This window comes from Gymnoscopelus braueri (assembly GCF_963280865.1).
Source record: "Gymnoscopelus braueri genome assembly, chromosome: 12".
Lineage (NCBI taxonomy): Eukaryota > Metazoa > Chordata > Actinopteri > Myctophiformes > Myctophidae > Gymnoscopelus > Gymnoscopelus braueri.
In genome coordinates, this window is record NC_137614.1 from 49,909,954 (window position 1) to 49,927,827 (window position 17,874).

The following is a 17,874-nucleotide window of genomic DNA, read 5'->3' on the forward strand; positions in this document are numbered from 1 at the left end:
TGAAGATAAATACTTTAAAGCTGCACTATGGTATGTAACTTTCCTCTTCTACCCCGGATTTGAACCCAGTTATCTGCGCAAGTGCTGCGATTTGAGCTGCTTGCTCAGGGGATAAATTGAATCTTGAAAATGTGGGTCAGATCCTGCGTCTAGGTGAGACATAACCTTTGACACGATCTAAATGTCCCAATAGAAGAGCAGGGAGACAAAATACAACCATCCCAATAGTATAATAAGTTATATTGTATTAACATACTCTACCATACAGATTGGACAACATTATTTGTTTTATTCATTTAAGTATCTATACTTTGACTCAAGTACTTTGTTCACCACTGTCCGACGATGGCGTGTAGTACCTGAGGGCAGCGTTGCCACATTTTGCGAAAGAAATAAGCAACTAGGTCTATGAAAACAAGCCCAAAGGAAGAGACTATAGGCCACTTTTTTTTCAAGATTACATTTTTAAATAGCCGATCTACTTACAACGCGCCACAGTTTGTAGATCTGCTATTTGTTTTTTTAATCTATTTATTAAAACATTTTAACAACACAAATCTGGTACAGGGGACACAAAATACTTTTATATGGGGGTCCGTCGACAAACACATATGAATTTGGGAGGTTCTTGACATGAAAATGTTTGAGAGCCACTGGTTTAAACAACATTAGGAAACAAGCCCAAATAAGCAACTACACTACACTTTAGAAACAAGCCCAAAAAAAAACTAACAATATTTACAAGCAACTTTACAGAAAAACGAAGCCCAAAGTTGTTTCTAATAAGCGGACATGGCAACACTGCCCAGAGGGGGTTGACAGGACCCCGCCCCCATGGCCTCTGCAACAAGGTGCAATTAAGTTGAAGGATTCTATTATATGTCAGGGAATGGAGAGGAAAGAGAGCAGTGGTGGAAAGTAACGAAGTACATTTACTTAAATACTGTACTTAAGTACAATTTTCAGGTATTTGAACTTTACTTGAGTATTTCCAATATCCAATACTTTTACTTCTACTCCACTACATCTCAGAGGCAAATATTGTACTTTTACTCCACTACAATTATTTGAAAACTTTAGTTACTATTTACTAGTTACTTTTCAGATATAAATTATTATATTATAAAACATACATTAACCACTTTAGCCCTCTTTTATACCCAGGCTATTTGAAAATAGCCGATCTACAAGCTCACAACGCGCCGCGATGCGACGCGTTGTGAGCTTGTAGATAGGCTATTTTCAAATATTTTTGTACTTTTACTTTTGGTACTTTAAGTACATTTTGATGCCAATACTTTTGTACTTTTACTCAAGTAAATTTTGAATTCTGGACTTTTACTTGTAACAGAGTATTTTTATATTGCAGTATTGGTACTTTTACTTAAGTAAAGAATTTGAGTACTTTTTCCACCACTGGAAGAGAGACTATAGATGGATGAGTAGAAGAGAAGGCGGAGAGAGAAAGATGGAGGGTGACCTCTGTTAGTATTGATCAGTGTCTAAGCAATCGATAACCTGATAGAGATCTGATAGCGGGCTGTCTGGACACACACGCGCGCTCGCGCGCACACACACACACACACACACACACACATGCACGCACGCACACACACGCACACACACGCGCATACACTGTTGAGCTTGAGGGGTAAGCCTAAGCTTAACATACGGTTTGTGACAGCGTCTTTCCAAGCTCCCTAAAACTGTCCGTCAAAAAGATCAAAAGAGTCAAACTAGATTTATTTACACATAACTGAAGTAATGGCGGCGTGGAAAATAATAGAAACAGAATAATCTATAAATTAAATGACACTCACATCTCCCATCAGCAAAATACTGAGGCTACACAATACTGGTGGTTAATCTCTTTATCTCTGCCCGCCCCCCCCCTCCCTCCCTACTCTCTCTTTCTTTGAATTGAAATCGCAGTTGTTTTTTTATTAACAAAATATGAACATATGAACCAATGCCTGGTTGGGAGAGCTGATTATGACTGATGAGTTTCACCTGTGCTGAGGATGATTAGAGACACCTGCAGCGAGGTAAAGCATGGAGAAGCAGGGGGTTCAGTGTCATTCAGTTACTTTAACTACAGTGCAATTTTGTCTGTCGGGGTAAGATGAACCACTTTTTACTTATGTTGACCTCTAGGGAAGGAAAAATGAGATGGAAGTAAAATCTAAACATCTACTAAAACTTGAAGATGTCTTCTATCAATTGAAATAATGAGTGTGCATCTATGACAAATGGTTGTAAAAATATGGGTTCTAAAAAAAAAGTGGTCATGTGGTGCAACTTGCCCCAGGTAAGGGGTAAGTTGATCCTAGTCAAGGGGTAAATTTACCCATATGATATTTTGCATTTTCAAGTTTAAACTTGAACAAATAATGTATTCACGTATCAACAATAATTTAATAACACATTTCCCTTTTGCAAATAGTCTTATTTATTTTCTTAATGGTATTTAAACAATATAAAACCGATTAAATAAAGTTTGTTATTCAGAACCTTTTAATATTTGCAATTGTTAATACAATATTGAAAACTTCTCTTAAATGAGTGTATTCATCCAAATGAAAGGTCATACAGCATAATTTGAGAAGCAAAGACATAATAAAAAATATGAATAGTGATTAATATTAGGATAATTGGCTCAATTTACCCCAAGGCATTTGGTTCATCTTGCCCCATGGCCACCATTTTGACCTAACCTGGCTAGCTTAATGCTTCAGGCTAATCTTTAGCTAAATGATTCACATGGTTTTATACATTGGAATATCACCAACATGCATGATATATAAGTTTAGAACTGGGTACATTTGCTTTAAAATAAAAAACATTATATGAGAAAAGTAAAAAATTAACTTTGACCAGCAAAAAACACTTTTTTGTGTAGAAATATGCTTATCACTTTGATTGATGTAGTTTATTTAGAAAGACATGAGAATAGTACATGACAGTACATAACAGTACATGGAAGTACAAATTCACAATACAAGGTCTACTAAACTGGAAACCCTCATTAAGCATTACGCTTGTTTAAGATGAGGACCCCATGCACACAAATCATGATGAAATATAAGAGGCAGGCAGATATACACACTACTATACAGAATGTCATACAATCAGCTTTCAGGTTACTGGTATGACGAGAGAAAAAAAAATATATATATATATACAAAAGAGGAAAATGAAAGAGGGGGGGGGGGGGGTAGGGAGGGGTAGGTTAAGACTTAGACAGGGGCCATTTTCGAATTGCAGCCTCCTGAAGGTGTATCTTTAGGGCAGTTTTGAAAGTGAGTAGGGTTTTACACTCCTTTACTCCTTTTGGTAGGGCATTCCACATTTTTGATGAATAGCATGAGAATGAGTTCATACCCTTAGTTGAGCCAAATCTGGGTTGAACATGATCAGTGGAGCTGCCTCTGGTGTTATGATCATGGACTTCATTAACATTTTTGAAGTATTTTGACAAATACAGGGGGATCCCAATGTTGTGGTGTATCTTGAAGACCAGGCCCATAGCAAGTTGCTGTACTCTGTCCTCAACCCTAAGCCATCCAATCCTAGCAAAATGAGCAGGGGTTAGATGGGTTCTGTGATTGAGGCCAAGAAGTAGCCTTACAAGTTTGTTTTGGGATGTTTGGAGCCTTGTTTTTAAGGCCTTGGAGGTGTTGTGATACCATGAAGTGCATGCATAATCATAATGACCTTGAATGAGGGCCCCTGCAAGAATCTTCAGAGTATTCTTACTGACTAGGCGATCAATCCTCCACAAATAGCGTGTTGTTCGGTTGACATTTTTGATCACTTTTTCGGCGTTTTTGTTACCGGAGAGGTTTGCCTCCAAGATGGAGCCCAGGTAGGTAATTTCATCCTTTCTTTTGATGACATTATCACCCACTTTGATCGTGAAACTCTCTGCCTTGCTAAGGTTAGGACTGGACCCAAAGAGGATGGATTCAGTTTTACCCAGGTGTAATGAAAGTTTGTTGTCAGAGAGCCAGATGCAGATCTTGTTGAGTTCGGAGCTGAGAGTTTTCTCAACCTGCAGCCTGTCCCTGTCCGAGACTAGCAGGGCCGAGTCATCTGCGAACAGGAACAGCTTGCAGTCGCAGGCCGATGACATGTCATTCACATATATCAGGAACAGTAAAGGTCCTAGTATACTTCCTTGTGGGACACCACAAGTCACAGGGAGGGGGGGGGACTGGGTGCCGTTTACTTCCACCACTTGCTCCCTCCCTTCCAGGTAGGATCGCATCCAGTTCACTGACGTATCATCAAAACCTATTGCTTTGAGCTTATTGATCATAATTGGGTGATTGACGGTGTCAAAGGCCTTTTGGAGGTCCAGCATGACCATGCCGCAATATTTGCCCTTGTCGACATCTTGTTTGATAGAGTCGTTCAAATAGAGAAGGCATGTGTCAGTGGAGTGGTTTGTTCTGAAACCAGATTGGAATTTGTAAATTAGATTTTTTTCGGCAAGATACTTATCGACCTGTTCATAGACTATTTTTTCCATGACTTTCGAGATGGAGCTAAGAATAGAAATAGGGCGGTAGTTGCCAGGGTCTAATTTGTTTCCTTTTTTGTACAGAGGGGTCACCCTTGCTTTTTTGAAATCGTTAGGGACCCGTCCCTGTATGATGGAGAGGTGCACATGTGTCTCTCAACTTCACAGCCAGGTGGAAATGATGGGTGTGTCCTGATTTTAAGGTCACATGAGAACTCATGTGTATAGTTTTAAAGATACAGGGGGTGGTTCAACTTACCCAGAGGTTCATCTTACCCCGTTCTCCCCTATTTGACCAGGAGTATATATAGGCTATACTCTGCACACGCATGTGTATACATACAACTAAACCACAGAGATCAATCTCAAAATGACTCTAGGCAACTGTGTTCCACCACAAACTATTTTAGAAAACAAAATTAAATTAAAAGGTTTTCCTTTTTTCCTCGTGAATGTAGAAGTACTGACTGTAGTAGAGAACCAGAGGATGAGTGGAGGAGAGGAAGAGAATGAAAAAGACAGAAGAGAGTAGGCTGTGAAGGGTTAACACTTGACAGTTACACTGAGGGGCGGGTTCTCAGTGACGCTCATTTAGTGAAGTGAAAGTTAAACTGTGAAAGTAGTTTGGAGGCAGTAGCGTACACACTTTCTACAAAACATTCCACTGGACTTTTGCAAAATACTGAGAACTTATATGACAGGTAGGTGGGTATAGCAGAGATGAGGATTGATTATTCATTAACAGATAATAAAATGTGTATTATCAGGGCTGCTTAAGTTTCAGGAAGACTTAAGAGTGAGACTTAAGGGAGGGGTAGCCATGGTTCACATGACGCTCGTCTGTCACAAGCGTCATGAAACCACTTGCTTCTGGGTTTTGAATGGTTACCATTTACAACCCATACATCTACATAAACGTTCAAATTTAAAATATAAAGTGCTTACCCCAAAGCCATGGATGCTGCAAGTTGAAACGCTCAGGTGTAAGGACCCGTATCTTCCGTATTGTTCAATAAAAGGCATGTTAATCCGATTGGCGGCCATTTTCTATGTTTTTTAAAATAATGTATCAAAGTGCAATACACCTCCCAACCGATAGGGTACGTCGTTGGAAAGATATGGAGAAAATTTGAAGAAAATGGCCACCGATCAGATTAAAATGCTTTTTATTGAACAATACGGAAGATACGGGTACTTGGACCCGGGCGCTTTAACTTGTTACATCCGTGGCCGTGGGGTCAGCACTTTATATTTGAAATTTGAACGTTTATGTAGATGTATGGGTTGTAAATGGAGACCATTCAAAAAACCAGGAACAAGTGGTTCCATGACTGTCATATGACAGTCATGTTTCAGGGCTAAGGGAGGGGATGCTTATAGCCGCCGACCGGAGACAATGTTTGCCTTTTTTAACGTCGATTTAGAGGAATATCTCAATTTAAATTAACATTAAGACTAATTGTGACGTCTTCACCCCCATGCCAGCTGCTGTCCTTGAACTGTCGGCCTCCTCATACTCTCTCACTCTCTGCTTTACTCTGAATAGTGAACATGCCAGAAATATTATCAATTTCTAGAAATATTATAATACATATAATGTATTATAAGCATAAGTCCCTGTGTAAGCATAATTCCCTCCCAGTCATGCTTACACATCAGCATGAATCAGTAACTCTTAACATAATGAAAATCACCTTTGCTCAGTACAATATTTCTTAGAATCAGAACAATAATATCAAAAAATAAAGTGTATGTCTTTGTTTTGTTCAGAGCACAAGGTTCTCTCAACTCTGAGATTATGGGCCTCTTTAATTTAAGCAGTTTCAAGGTCTTGATTTTTTTTTGTTTTAACTTATAGTGACTTGCCTCTATCCATTTGATTAACTTCAATAACAATAGCTGCACCTTAGCATGTTAACAAATTGGAAAGATGACCCAAGACGGCAGTGGCAAACAGAATGGTGTTTTAAAAGGCGATCTAAAAGAACTAAGAGTGGCAGACGGTCTGCAGTTTGTATAATACAAATATAAATATAATATTTATGTCACTTCATCGCCTTGATATCATATAACCGCACAGCGCGCTATGTATGTTGTCATCCAGCTGACAAAACATTCTGTCAGTCACCGGACGATGAGCCAATGGAAACAGTGTTTTGGATTCCAGCCAGGAGCGCGGCCGCTGACTATTTTGCGGTGGCATTTGAAAGCACGCCTGCCCTCGAACTACAGCGTTAACGGCAAGCAGCAAGTTATGGAAATATATATAGAAGTGAGAGGTTGGAAATACTATATAGAAGTGAGAGGTTGGAAATACTATATAGAAGTGAGAGGGGAAAATGACTAAATGAGCGTGTGAAATGGCAAGTATGGCGTGAGAAGAGGTTAAATTGTGTGACTCTCACTCTCAAAGGGTGAGACTTAATTGGCAGCCCTGGATTATCGTTGTCCCCTATTTGCATGACTTGAAATTCCCCAGTCCAATCTTATGTAAAGATTACAGGTTTTCATTAAGTACAGTACACGTGCCAAAATTACTGTGCTATAATCCATATCAGATTCATAACTATTAAGCTGTGAGAAGTATCATTCAATAACTACCTTTCTTTCACTTTTATTGTGTAGAAATGGCCTCTGCCAGCAGTCTCCTGACTGAAGAGAACTTCCTGTGTTCCATCTGTCTGGACGTGTTCACTGATCCAATCACCACTCCATGTGGACACAACTACTGCCAAACCTGTATCACACATTACTGGGACACCAATGATGTGTGCAGATGATCCAAGAGAGAAAAGTGAAGATTAAAGAGGTCAAACACTCAGTAGAGCTCAGCAAGAAAGATGCAGACAAAGAGATAGAAGACAGTGTGCAGGTCTTCACTGCTCTGATCAGCTGTATTGAGAGAAGCCAGGCTGAGGTCATTAATGTGATTGAAGAGAAGCAGAAAACAACAGAGAAACAGGCTGAAGGCGTCATTAAAGAGCTGCAACAGGAAATCACTGAGTTAAACAAGAGAAGCTCTGAGCTGAAACAGCTCTCACAAACTGAAGACCACCTCCACCTCCTCCAGAACTTCACGTCCATCAACACCCCTCCACCCACCAAGGACTGGACAAAGGTCAATGTCCATCAGTCTTCCTATGTGGGGACTGTGAGGACAGCTGCGGCTCAGCTGGAGAAGACATTTAGTCAAGAGATGAAGAAGCTGTATGATGTTGAGCTTCGGAGAATTGATGGTCCATTGTGGAACCTTGGGCCGTCAACCTTTACTTTATAGAGTGCAGTCAGAAGACAGGCCTTGATAGCCACAGCGTTGATATACTGAATGTAATAGATAAGAACTTCAGAATTCTCCAGGCGCTCAACCGAGCGCTTGTTTGCATGCAGACTTAGATGTGGAGCGAATTGCCTTCGTGATATATCAGGTCGTATTGTTTTAATATCATTAATTTGCTGTTCTTTTATTCACATAGTATAGAGGGAATCTCCCTTGTTTGTCAATAAAGATGCCTTGCGCATGTAAAAGGTAATTTCTGTGTATGTCGTCTATAAACTGGACTTTAGGGTTTATTGAACCAAGTGTGACAAGTCTGTCACGGCACATCAGCTGGTGACCCCGACCGTGACCCTGTCCAGTCCAGACGACCGCTGGATCCATAAGATCCAAATAACAATTCGCCCATACACTATGTGCTACAATTCCTTGGGGCCCCAGGAAGGGTACACACGGTGCTATATGTGAATTGTTTTATATCAAATTTAGGTCAATTGCTAAAGATAAAGTTAATGTATATGTGCATGTGAAAGTCACCACTGAACAGCAGATTGAATGACCTTTGTGTTTAATACTTAGGCTCTGTACTTCATATACCCCATGATGTCCTGTTAGCGTGGCTGGGTGGACCGAGTTGATCCTCCCAGCAACTGTCTCTGTATATGTTTATGAGACCACCGGAGACACCCCGACGTTTTTTTACACGGATGTTTAACTATCAGCTGTTACTATCAGTTATTTGTCTTTATTTATATATATATTCATGTCAAGGCCTCTAGAATAACCCACGATCCAACTTGGGTGTTCGAGCAATGCATGGCTATATATATAAATATATGGATTTATTTTTGTTGTACCTCGAAATACCACTTTTTCACGCTTTGGTTTTCGGTGCGGGTGAATTTATCTAATATTAGTTTTACACTAGGTGCTGGGGGTTTGTCTGTGTGCCTGCATGAATATATCCTTACAATTGTCATAATGGTCCTATAGTTTACTGAGACACTACACTGTTTCTCTGTATTCTGTGGTCCTATAGTTTACTGAGACACTACACTGTTTCTCTGTATTCTGTGGTCCTATAGTTTACTGAGACACTACACTGTTTCTCTGTATTCTGTGGTCCTATAGTTTACTGAGACACTACACTGTTTCTCTGTGTTCTGTGGTCCTATAGGTTACTGATAGACCACACTGTCTCAGTGTACTTTATGATCCTATGGTTTACTGAGACACTACACTGTCTCTCTGTATTCTATGATCCAACAGTTTACTGAGACAATACAATAAGTGGCCTTTACTAGGATCTCTAAACCGCAAACCACGCCGGGTACATGGGAGAAGATAGCGTGTAGCCTAAGTTGTGTACGTTATGTGTCGTTATGTGTTATTATGTGAAAGCTGGGACTGCGGCTAAGAAAATACTACAGGTTATATTATGTGAAAGCTGGGACTGCGGCTAAGAAAATACTACAGGTTATATTATGTGAAAGCTGGGACTGCGGCTAAGAAAATACTACAGGTTATATTATGTGAAAGCTGGGACTGCGGCTAAGAAAATACTACAGGTTATATTATGTGAAAGCTGGGACTGCGGCTAAGAAAATACTACAGGTTATATTATGTGAAAGCTGGGACTGCGGCTAAGAAAATACTACAGGTTATATTATGTGAAAGCTGGGACTGCGGCTAAGAAAATACTACAGGTTATATTATGTGAAAGCTGAGACTGCGGCTAAGAAAATACTACAGGTTATATTATGTTTAAGCTGAGACTGCCACTAAGGGGCGACCCCAAAAATACTACAGGTTACATGCACGTTATGTTTAGCTCCAGCATCCGAGCGAGGTGACGTGAACGGCTGGCTCTGCAGCCTAGGGTTGCCCCCTAAATAGTACTACAGTGTGTCATATATGTTGTCTTTATATGTATGTTATATGTACATCATCCTCATCCGAATGAATGAAGGCCTCTGTAAGTCCTGTCTGTTTGTTTGTTGTTGTTTTTTTAAGGAGCATCCACTAGTCTACACCTTAGTGGAGACTATTCTTCCTGAGGTCCAGGTTTGTGCTTAAGTACAGTATTGAGGTATTGTTACTTTAAAAAGCCCTTACAGCTATCTGTATTTTTACTTCCACTGCATACATCTCAGAGGCAGACAGTGTGCTTCTGCCCCTGCAAAACACCTTGAGAACGTTGGTAACTGTTTACTTTGAAGTGAGATAATTGCTGCAGAACCACTTCAGCCCTGCATACAGCTCAGCCATTTGGAAATTGCCGATCTACAAGCTCACAAGCTATTTCATCTCAAGCACTTCGTGCTTGTGGATCTGCTATTTTCAAAGGGAAACTTGTGCATGTTAAATCTGAGAAATTGTGAATGGGGACAGGCTGCCTATTACTGTAAACACTTCTCACGTTGGTGTCTCACTCCACTCCGATACCATTTTTTGTTTTTGGTACTTTGACCCAAGTACATGTCAGTGGATAGTGTAATCTGCTCCGTAAGCATTTTGTTTAGAGATTTTGTCCTGCTTAGGAATTTAAACAAGGAAGATAACCGCCTGCACGGGGTTCAGTGGTGGAAGCCAAGGTCACAAAGTACATTTACTCAAGTGTTCTACTTGAGTACATTTTGAGGGTCCCATTTTGTATCTCACTAGAGTGGTTCCAGTTTTCAATACTTTTACTTCTACTTAAGTGTACATTTCAGAAGCCGACATTGTACATTTACTCCAGTATGATTACTGGAAACCGTGGCTGTTTAGGCTAGCTCAATAGTGACTCATTGTGCTAGTAGAATCTGCTATTGTTGTTAGAGTTATGAACAGTCTGAAATACGCTATAACTATGATTCGTAATCCCAGAAATTAAGGACACAGATAACTAGGGAGTTCTAAAAAAAAAAAAAAAATAGCTTCCATACAGTAAGTGAGTCACTCCCCTCAGAGAGAGAGAGAGAGAGAGAGCCTGGCGCAGCACTATAGAAAAAAAGGGGGGACCCTGTGAACTGATCAGATCTTATATGCAGAAATAATGTACTGTGACCAAACTAAGCGTTATCCGTAATAATTGTATCAATTTGTAGATCTGCTATTTTCGTTAAAGTTTATGCACAGTCTGCAATATGTTGTATACCTATGATTTGTATAATCCCAAAAACCAACAGTTTACTTTCTTAGAAGTGACCAGACCAGAAACAACATGCAAGTGCACTAAGGTGACTAAATGATTGTTGACTCTGAACTGAATATCAGTAAAAAAAATATATATATAATAATAATAAAGAGAAAAGCCAATTTGACTGTGTGGTTAAGTAAGTAGAGTGTAAGTGTATAATAATAGGTTATATTTAAAATAAGTAATAATAATAATTATTATTATTATAATAATTTTAAGAATGTAACAGTGGACAGAAAGCCCAAACGCTTCTATGTATTGTTACATTAGTATATCTATATTTTTTTGTTATTACAACTATCTCAGACTTTAGAAATGGGTTGGTTTCACATTCGAGGACTGCAACACTGGTTGGCGGACGGTCATTTCTTTCTATGAACTGGAAACATGCAGTGGAAGGCCCTATAATTCTGTCTGATCGACATGCTGAGGCAGAGGGGCACCAACATTGCAAACTGCAGTGTTCACGAGACTCACTTCCGATGACGAGGTTAGGGGGTAGGCTCCCCAATCCCTTGTCATCAACAGGCGGCAGCGGGGTCGCAAGGCTCCCAGAGCACGTTAAAAACGAAGTATAGTGCTGGGGGAGAGACTGAAGGCCCCCGTGTTCTGTCAAGGATGAATCAACATCCTAGCTGTGTCTCCGTCTAGTCGGTGTGCCGACTGCCGCTCTCTCCTAGGGTTGGCAGCACATGGTGCGTGGATGACAGTCCACACCTAACCGGACGGGAGCGCGTGACTCACCGGTTACAGGCAAGGCGGGTGAAAACGGTTAATATTCTGGTTCCCGTAGCCAAGCGGGGCCAGGACAAGACCGTCGGTTTCCTGCCTGGGGCGCCAACCACGCCTACGGGTAAGGGATCGCTATCGACTGGGTCACCCGCCGGTCGGATCGCAAAAAGCATTAATTCCATGGCGTGCTCCCTGACAGGAGGCGGGTGTGGTCGCTGCGTTCGGCTCAATGTACAGTCAGGCCATCACAAGCTGAAAGCGACCGCCGGAGTGCTACAGTTACTAAGCGAGTGATGCTCCTGTGATCGGTGGGCTTTGAAAAGAAGACGCCGGGAAGCAGGAGACTTGAACTCTCTATCCAGGGTGACCTGGGTGTAGACCTCAAGTGGAAAGGGGTCTAGCCTGGGACTGCGCCCCGGTGGGGAGGTTCGAAAGACTTAAGTGACCTATGGCATCCAGAGAGCAAGCCTTGGGAAAGCTTGCGTGACTTTTGACAAACTTTTATCTGTTACAGACACTGGAACTACTATGCCATGGAGAAGGACACACTTTCTAAGCAAGAAGTGGGAATATCTGAAGCAAGGTTGACTTACTGCTAATCGTTGTTGTTGGGGCCTCGACATGTGTAAACAAATACATTTTCTATCGCTCTGGGTGGGACACAATAAAGGAAAAATATATATATTCTTTTTTACAAATAACATACACTAGAGAGGAGACAAACATGATACTTATTAGAGATTAAGTGGAATTTAAAACAAATGTATTTCTGCTTTAACAAACAAACAATTAGTTGCACTAATATATTATAGAGTAAACCTGATTTTGACTCGCATAGATTAAAGTTTCAAAAGATCACATAATAATATTTCACCAGTAGTAATACAAACATGATACTTATTAGAGATTAAGTGGAATTTAAAACAAATGTATTTCTGCTTTAACAAACAAACAATTAGTTGCACTAATATATTATAGAGTAAACCTGATTTTGACTCGCATAGATTAAAGTTTCAAAAGATCACATAATAATATTTCACCAGTAGTAATATAATATTACATCTGATGTATAGTGACATCATAGACTAAAATAACTATAATAGCTTGAGGTTAGGGGGTAGGCTCCCCAATCCTTGAGCTAAACAGGCGGCAGCGGGGTCGCAAGGCTCCCAGAGCACGTTAAAGACGTTATATAGTGCTGGGGAGAGACTGAAGGGCCCCCGTGTTCTGTCAAGGATGAATCAACATCCTAGCTGTGGAACCGTCTAGTCGGTGTGCCGACTGCCGCTCTCTCCTAGGGTTGGCAGCACATGGTGCGTGGATGACAGTCCACACCTAACCGGACGGGAGCGCGTGACTCACCGGTTACAGGCAAGGCGGGTGAAAACGGTTAATATTCTGGTTCCCGTAGCCAAGCGGGGCCAGGACAAGACCGTCGGTTTCCTGCCTGGGGCGCCAACCACGCCTACGGGTAAGGGATCGCTATCGACTGGGTCACCCGCCGGTCGGATCGCAAAAAGCATTAATTCCATGGCGTGCTCCCTGACAGGAGGCGGGTGTGGTCGCTGCGTTCGGCTCAATGTACAGTCAGGCCATCACAAGCTGAAAGCGACCGCCGGAGTGCTACAGTTACTAAGCGAGTGATGCTCCTGTGATCGGTGGGCTTTGAAAAGAAGACGCCGGGAAGCAGGAGACTTGAACTCTCTATCCAGGGTGACCTGGGTGTAGACCTTAAGTGGAAAGGGGTCTAGCCTGGGACTGCGCCCCGGTGGGGAGGTTCGAAAGACTTAAGTGAATCAGAGAAAACAACCAAATTGAAGTGAAACTGTTGTAATGTGTAGTGTTAAATAGAATGCCACAATCAAACTATATATATATTCAAATTAAACTAAATTATACAGGCCAATGTCAAATTAGTTAACTGAACGGAAACATGCTGTGTGCGTGTTGGCTCTTTTTGTGCTCTGGCTTGATTTGATTCACATACAGCGAAGTGAGGTGTTTGTGTGCGTTGGTTTCTCTGAAACAGGTCATGGGTTGCAGAAGAGAATTGTACAATTTTGTACAGCCCGAGAATAATGTCAATTGACCTGTGCATAAAGCACAGGAAAGTTGTTTTGTTGTGTTTCCAATTACATTTTGTGTATGGTATGTGTTGTTGTGTATGTCAAAAAAGGTAAAGGAGGGTGGCACCCTGGCCTCTGCACATTCCTATGCTGTGTGCCCTGCCGGGTGTCAGGTCAAGGAGGGAAATAATATGATAGAGATCAAAGACTCACCATCAAACCCCCACCCAATTTTTTTTTAGATAAAGGAGGGACACTACACATTTAATTTGAGTAGTACCAATATCACTCTCAGCCAGACAGGAACATACCATTGTTTCATGGGGTACATCTATGCTGCCCAAGGCCACTGAACGACCCCAGAATACATATTAATTTTGATTTTGATTTTGATAGTAATGTTGGGGGACGTAATCTGATCGTAGCGATCTCCCTGGCAGCTTTAGGCACATTAAATATGGGCTATCCCAATACACACCACAGAAACATTATATTGCCACCTGGGCCCCCATGCTGAACTTGACGAAGAACACCCCTGCACGATATCTACGCCCGACCTTTGACCTCAAGGAGGGTGCGGATCTGACTGGCGCTTGGGGGTTGGGGCCCCTGTGTATAATACGGGGGGCTCCGGTCTCAGGCCCCAGGAGGGTACGGACCCGGGGGCTCGGGAGTGGGACCTCCGTCTCTTAGCTCATTCAGTGCCAAGTACATTCGTTAATGGCACTGGATGGGTTGGGGGGGGGGGCCTAGTCTTGGGCTCTGTCGGAACCTCCTCCTCCGGGCTCGGAAAAGTGACCACCTCAACCAGAGGAATTGGAGAAGAAACCAAAAATGCACACAGAGAACAAGTGAAATGATTTTTTTTTTTTTTAAATATATATATATATTACACATGTTAGAATAGTTGCTTGTAAAGGAAAACTCAGTGGGAATGCCCCACTGAGGGACCCTAAGTTTAGCAATGCAATATGGAATCAAATGATGTAATTGTCCCCAATAAGAGCTCATGTCCAGATGGTAGGTTTGGGACTGCCCCAGCCTAGTTCAGAGTTTCCCCTTCAAAGAAAAGGGTTTTCCTCGGCTCACATGACTCAAAAAGAGAAAAATGGGACCTGATTTTTTAAACATGAAATATGTTATGCTAATAGTGAATTTCTATAAAGTACTGTCTAGATTTTAATCTTGTGTTGTTGTGGGTACTAAATTCGTACCCAAGGAGGGCTTGATGGTCCATTGTGGAACCTTGGGCCGTCAACCTTTACTTTATAGAGTGCAGTCAGAAGACAGGCCTTGATAGCCACAGCGTTGATATACTGAATGTAATAGATAAGAACTTCAGAATTCTCCAGGCGCTCAACCGAGCGCTTGTTTGCATGCAGACTTAGATGTGGAGCGAATTGCCTTCGTGATATATCAGGTCGTATTGTTTTAATATCATTAATTTGCTGTTCTTTTATTCACATAGTATAGAGGGAATCTCCCTTGTTTGTCAATAAAGATGCCTTGCGCATGTAAAAGGTAATTTCTGTGTATGTCGTCTATAAACTGGACTTTAGGGTTTATTGAACCAAGTGCGACAGACCGTGTACGGCACATCAGAATCCAGCAATGTGCAGTGGATGTAACTCTGGACCCTGATACAGCAAATCCCTCCCTCATCCTGTCTGAGGATGGAAAACAAGTGAATTACGGAGATGTAAATAAGAATCTCCCAGACAACACAGAGAGATTCTCTCAATATGCCTGTGTCTTAGGAAAACAAAACTTCTCAGGAAGATTTTACTATGAGGTTCAGGTTAAAGGGAAGACTTGCTGGATTATAGGAGTGGCCAGAGAGTCTATCAGCAGAAAGGAATTCACACTGAGACCTGGCGATGGTTTCTGGACTATAGGGTTGATGAATGGAAATGAGTACCAGGCTAATGCTGGCCCTCCTGTCATCCTCACTGTAAGAGAGAAGCTCCAGAAAGTGGGAGTGTTTGTGGATTATGAGGAGGGTCTGGTCTCCTTTTATGACGTGGAGACCAGAGTTCATCTCTACACTTACACTGGCTGCACCTTCACTGAGAAACTCTATCCTTTCTTCTGTCCATCTGACAAGAAACGTGGTAAAAACATTGCTCCTCTCATCATCTGTCCCGTCAATCACACAGATTAGACTAATCCCCCAATACATGAAAAGGTTAGTTTTGTGTGCTCTGGGGAAAATGCATGACCCTCCTGGTGGCAGTTATATTGTTTTCTTTTGTTTATGCTATGTATATAGAATGCTCTCCCTGACTAAAATTAATAAACCATGTTCCTCCCCTATTTTCCTCAGGTGGACCCCTGCTATAAACATTGAACGGTCCCTTAAGACAAACAAATGTGTATATGGAAGGGTTAATTGACATTTTTTTTCCCCTGTCTATAATAGCACAGCCACAGATTAATAAGGTAAATTGAGTTATCCATTGAAGCATTTATTTGGCATAAAATGTATTCTCTGTCTGTGAGACAGGAAATTATTGGTTGTATTTCTTTCTTGGTACAAGGACTCGATTGTATATTTTATGCCATTATTTTATGTGAAAATCAACATTTCATTCATTAATTTGAATAAATAATGTATCATGTATAAGTGAGTCTTGTACCTAAATGCAGTTACTATAGAACAGTTAATTGAAAATGTGAATACAATGATTCTGATGTTATTGATTGGTTCATTATGTAGATGCATTTGATCAATTATAGAAGATGAAAAATTTTATTATTCAAAATAAGTTAGATTGTTAGATTATGGTAGTATTTACTCACTTTGTATTGCAAAAATAAAAATAAACTTCCAAGAATTACATTTTTTGTTTTTTTTTAGTTTGCCTAGAACTGAAGTGGGATCCATAATAACGCGTGTGTGTGGGGGGGGGCCCCCTCTCTCTCCCTACTCTCTCTTTCTCCCCCCCCCCCCCTCTCTCTCACTGAACAGTGCTATGTCACCCTGTCCCCTTCTACCTCTCATTCCACTCTCCTTACAATTATTTCTCTCTCTCAAAACCTCATGAACCATTCTGAGTGTTAATTCTGAGTGTTTATTTTATTTTATAAGCTGTTCTTATTTTGGTCAAATGTTTGCTTTAATGCTTAAATACTTTAATTCTTCATTATTATTATTACTATTATTATTATTACTATTTTGTTTATTTTCTGATGGTGTTGTATTTCAGATGATACTGCTGGTATCAGATGTAGCTTGAGTGGATGGGAGAGCCCCTATGTGTATGTCCTTGTTGATGTAGTTAAGTTGATTGTTATGTTTGTTGACATGTTCTATTTATTGTTATGGTTTGTGTGTTGTGCTTGAGGACCCCCTCGCGAAACGAGATGATGCATCTCAAGGGACTTCTCCCCTAACTGAAATGTCGAAATAAATAAAAACACACCGTGCCTATTCTGGGGGTTGAACATTCGGCAAAAATATAGCCGATCCATAAGCTCACAACGTCTTAACTGTGAACTTTTAAATAGGATATTTTGGGTGTTGAGGGAATAAGGAGGGGACCAAGGATGGAGCCCTGGCCTGCCTGGGGGACCCCGGTCCACAATCCTTTTTCCATCTCCTCTCCTCACTTCTCAATCACGCCCACCTGATGAGGAACGAGATGAGGTGGCAAGTTAAAGTTAGGACGTGTGAGTCTTGACACAGCTGCATCATGTGTTCATGTTTTATTAACCCATTAAGACCTGAGGCCGAAAAACTACAGTACAAATGTCTTCTAAATCCCAACAGTATTCTGAAAAAACGTATGTTTCTATGTCAGTGGTGCTCAAACCTTTTCATGTCAAGGACCCCCAACATTATATGTATTTGGCCGCCGACCCCCATCTCAAAATATTTTGTTCCAGGGACCCCCAGAAGCAAAGATTTTAGTTAAAATGTTTGCTTTAAAACAATATTTATTCAAAGATTTGCACACATTTTCATAATTTTTCAAAAATAGCAGATCTACAAGCTCATAGCGCGGCACTCGGTGCCGCGCTATGAGCTTGTATATCTGCTATTTTTGAATAGCCAAAGTGTCAAATAATGCTTTTTAGCTCAAATGAAAAGGTGACACAG

General features: G+C 41.0%; 1 protein-coding gene and 1 long non-coding RNA gene across 2 annotated transcripts in view; both read left to right on the top strand.

Annotated features, from left to right (window-relative positions):
• Positions 1-17,874, top strand: part of LOC308096228 — a 183,580-nt gene that overhangs the window by 95,029 nt on the left and 70,677 nt on the right. The window lies entirely within an intron of this gene.
• On the top strand, positions 5,145-7,799 carry LOC308097411 (uncharacterized protein; the record flags this gene model as incomplete). Its single annotated transcript, XM_080445171.1, has 2 exons — positions 5,145-5,227; positions 7,148-7,799. Exon 2 carries the CDS (start codon positions 7,299-7,301, stop codon positions 7,797-7,799), a length of 501 nt encoding a protein of 166 aa, XP_080301297.1. The 5' UTR covers positions 5,145-5,227; positions 7,148-7,298.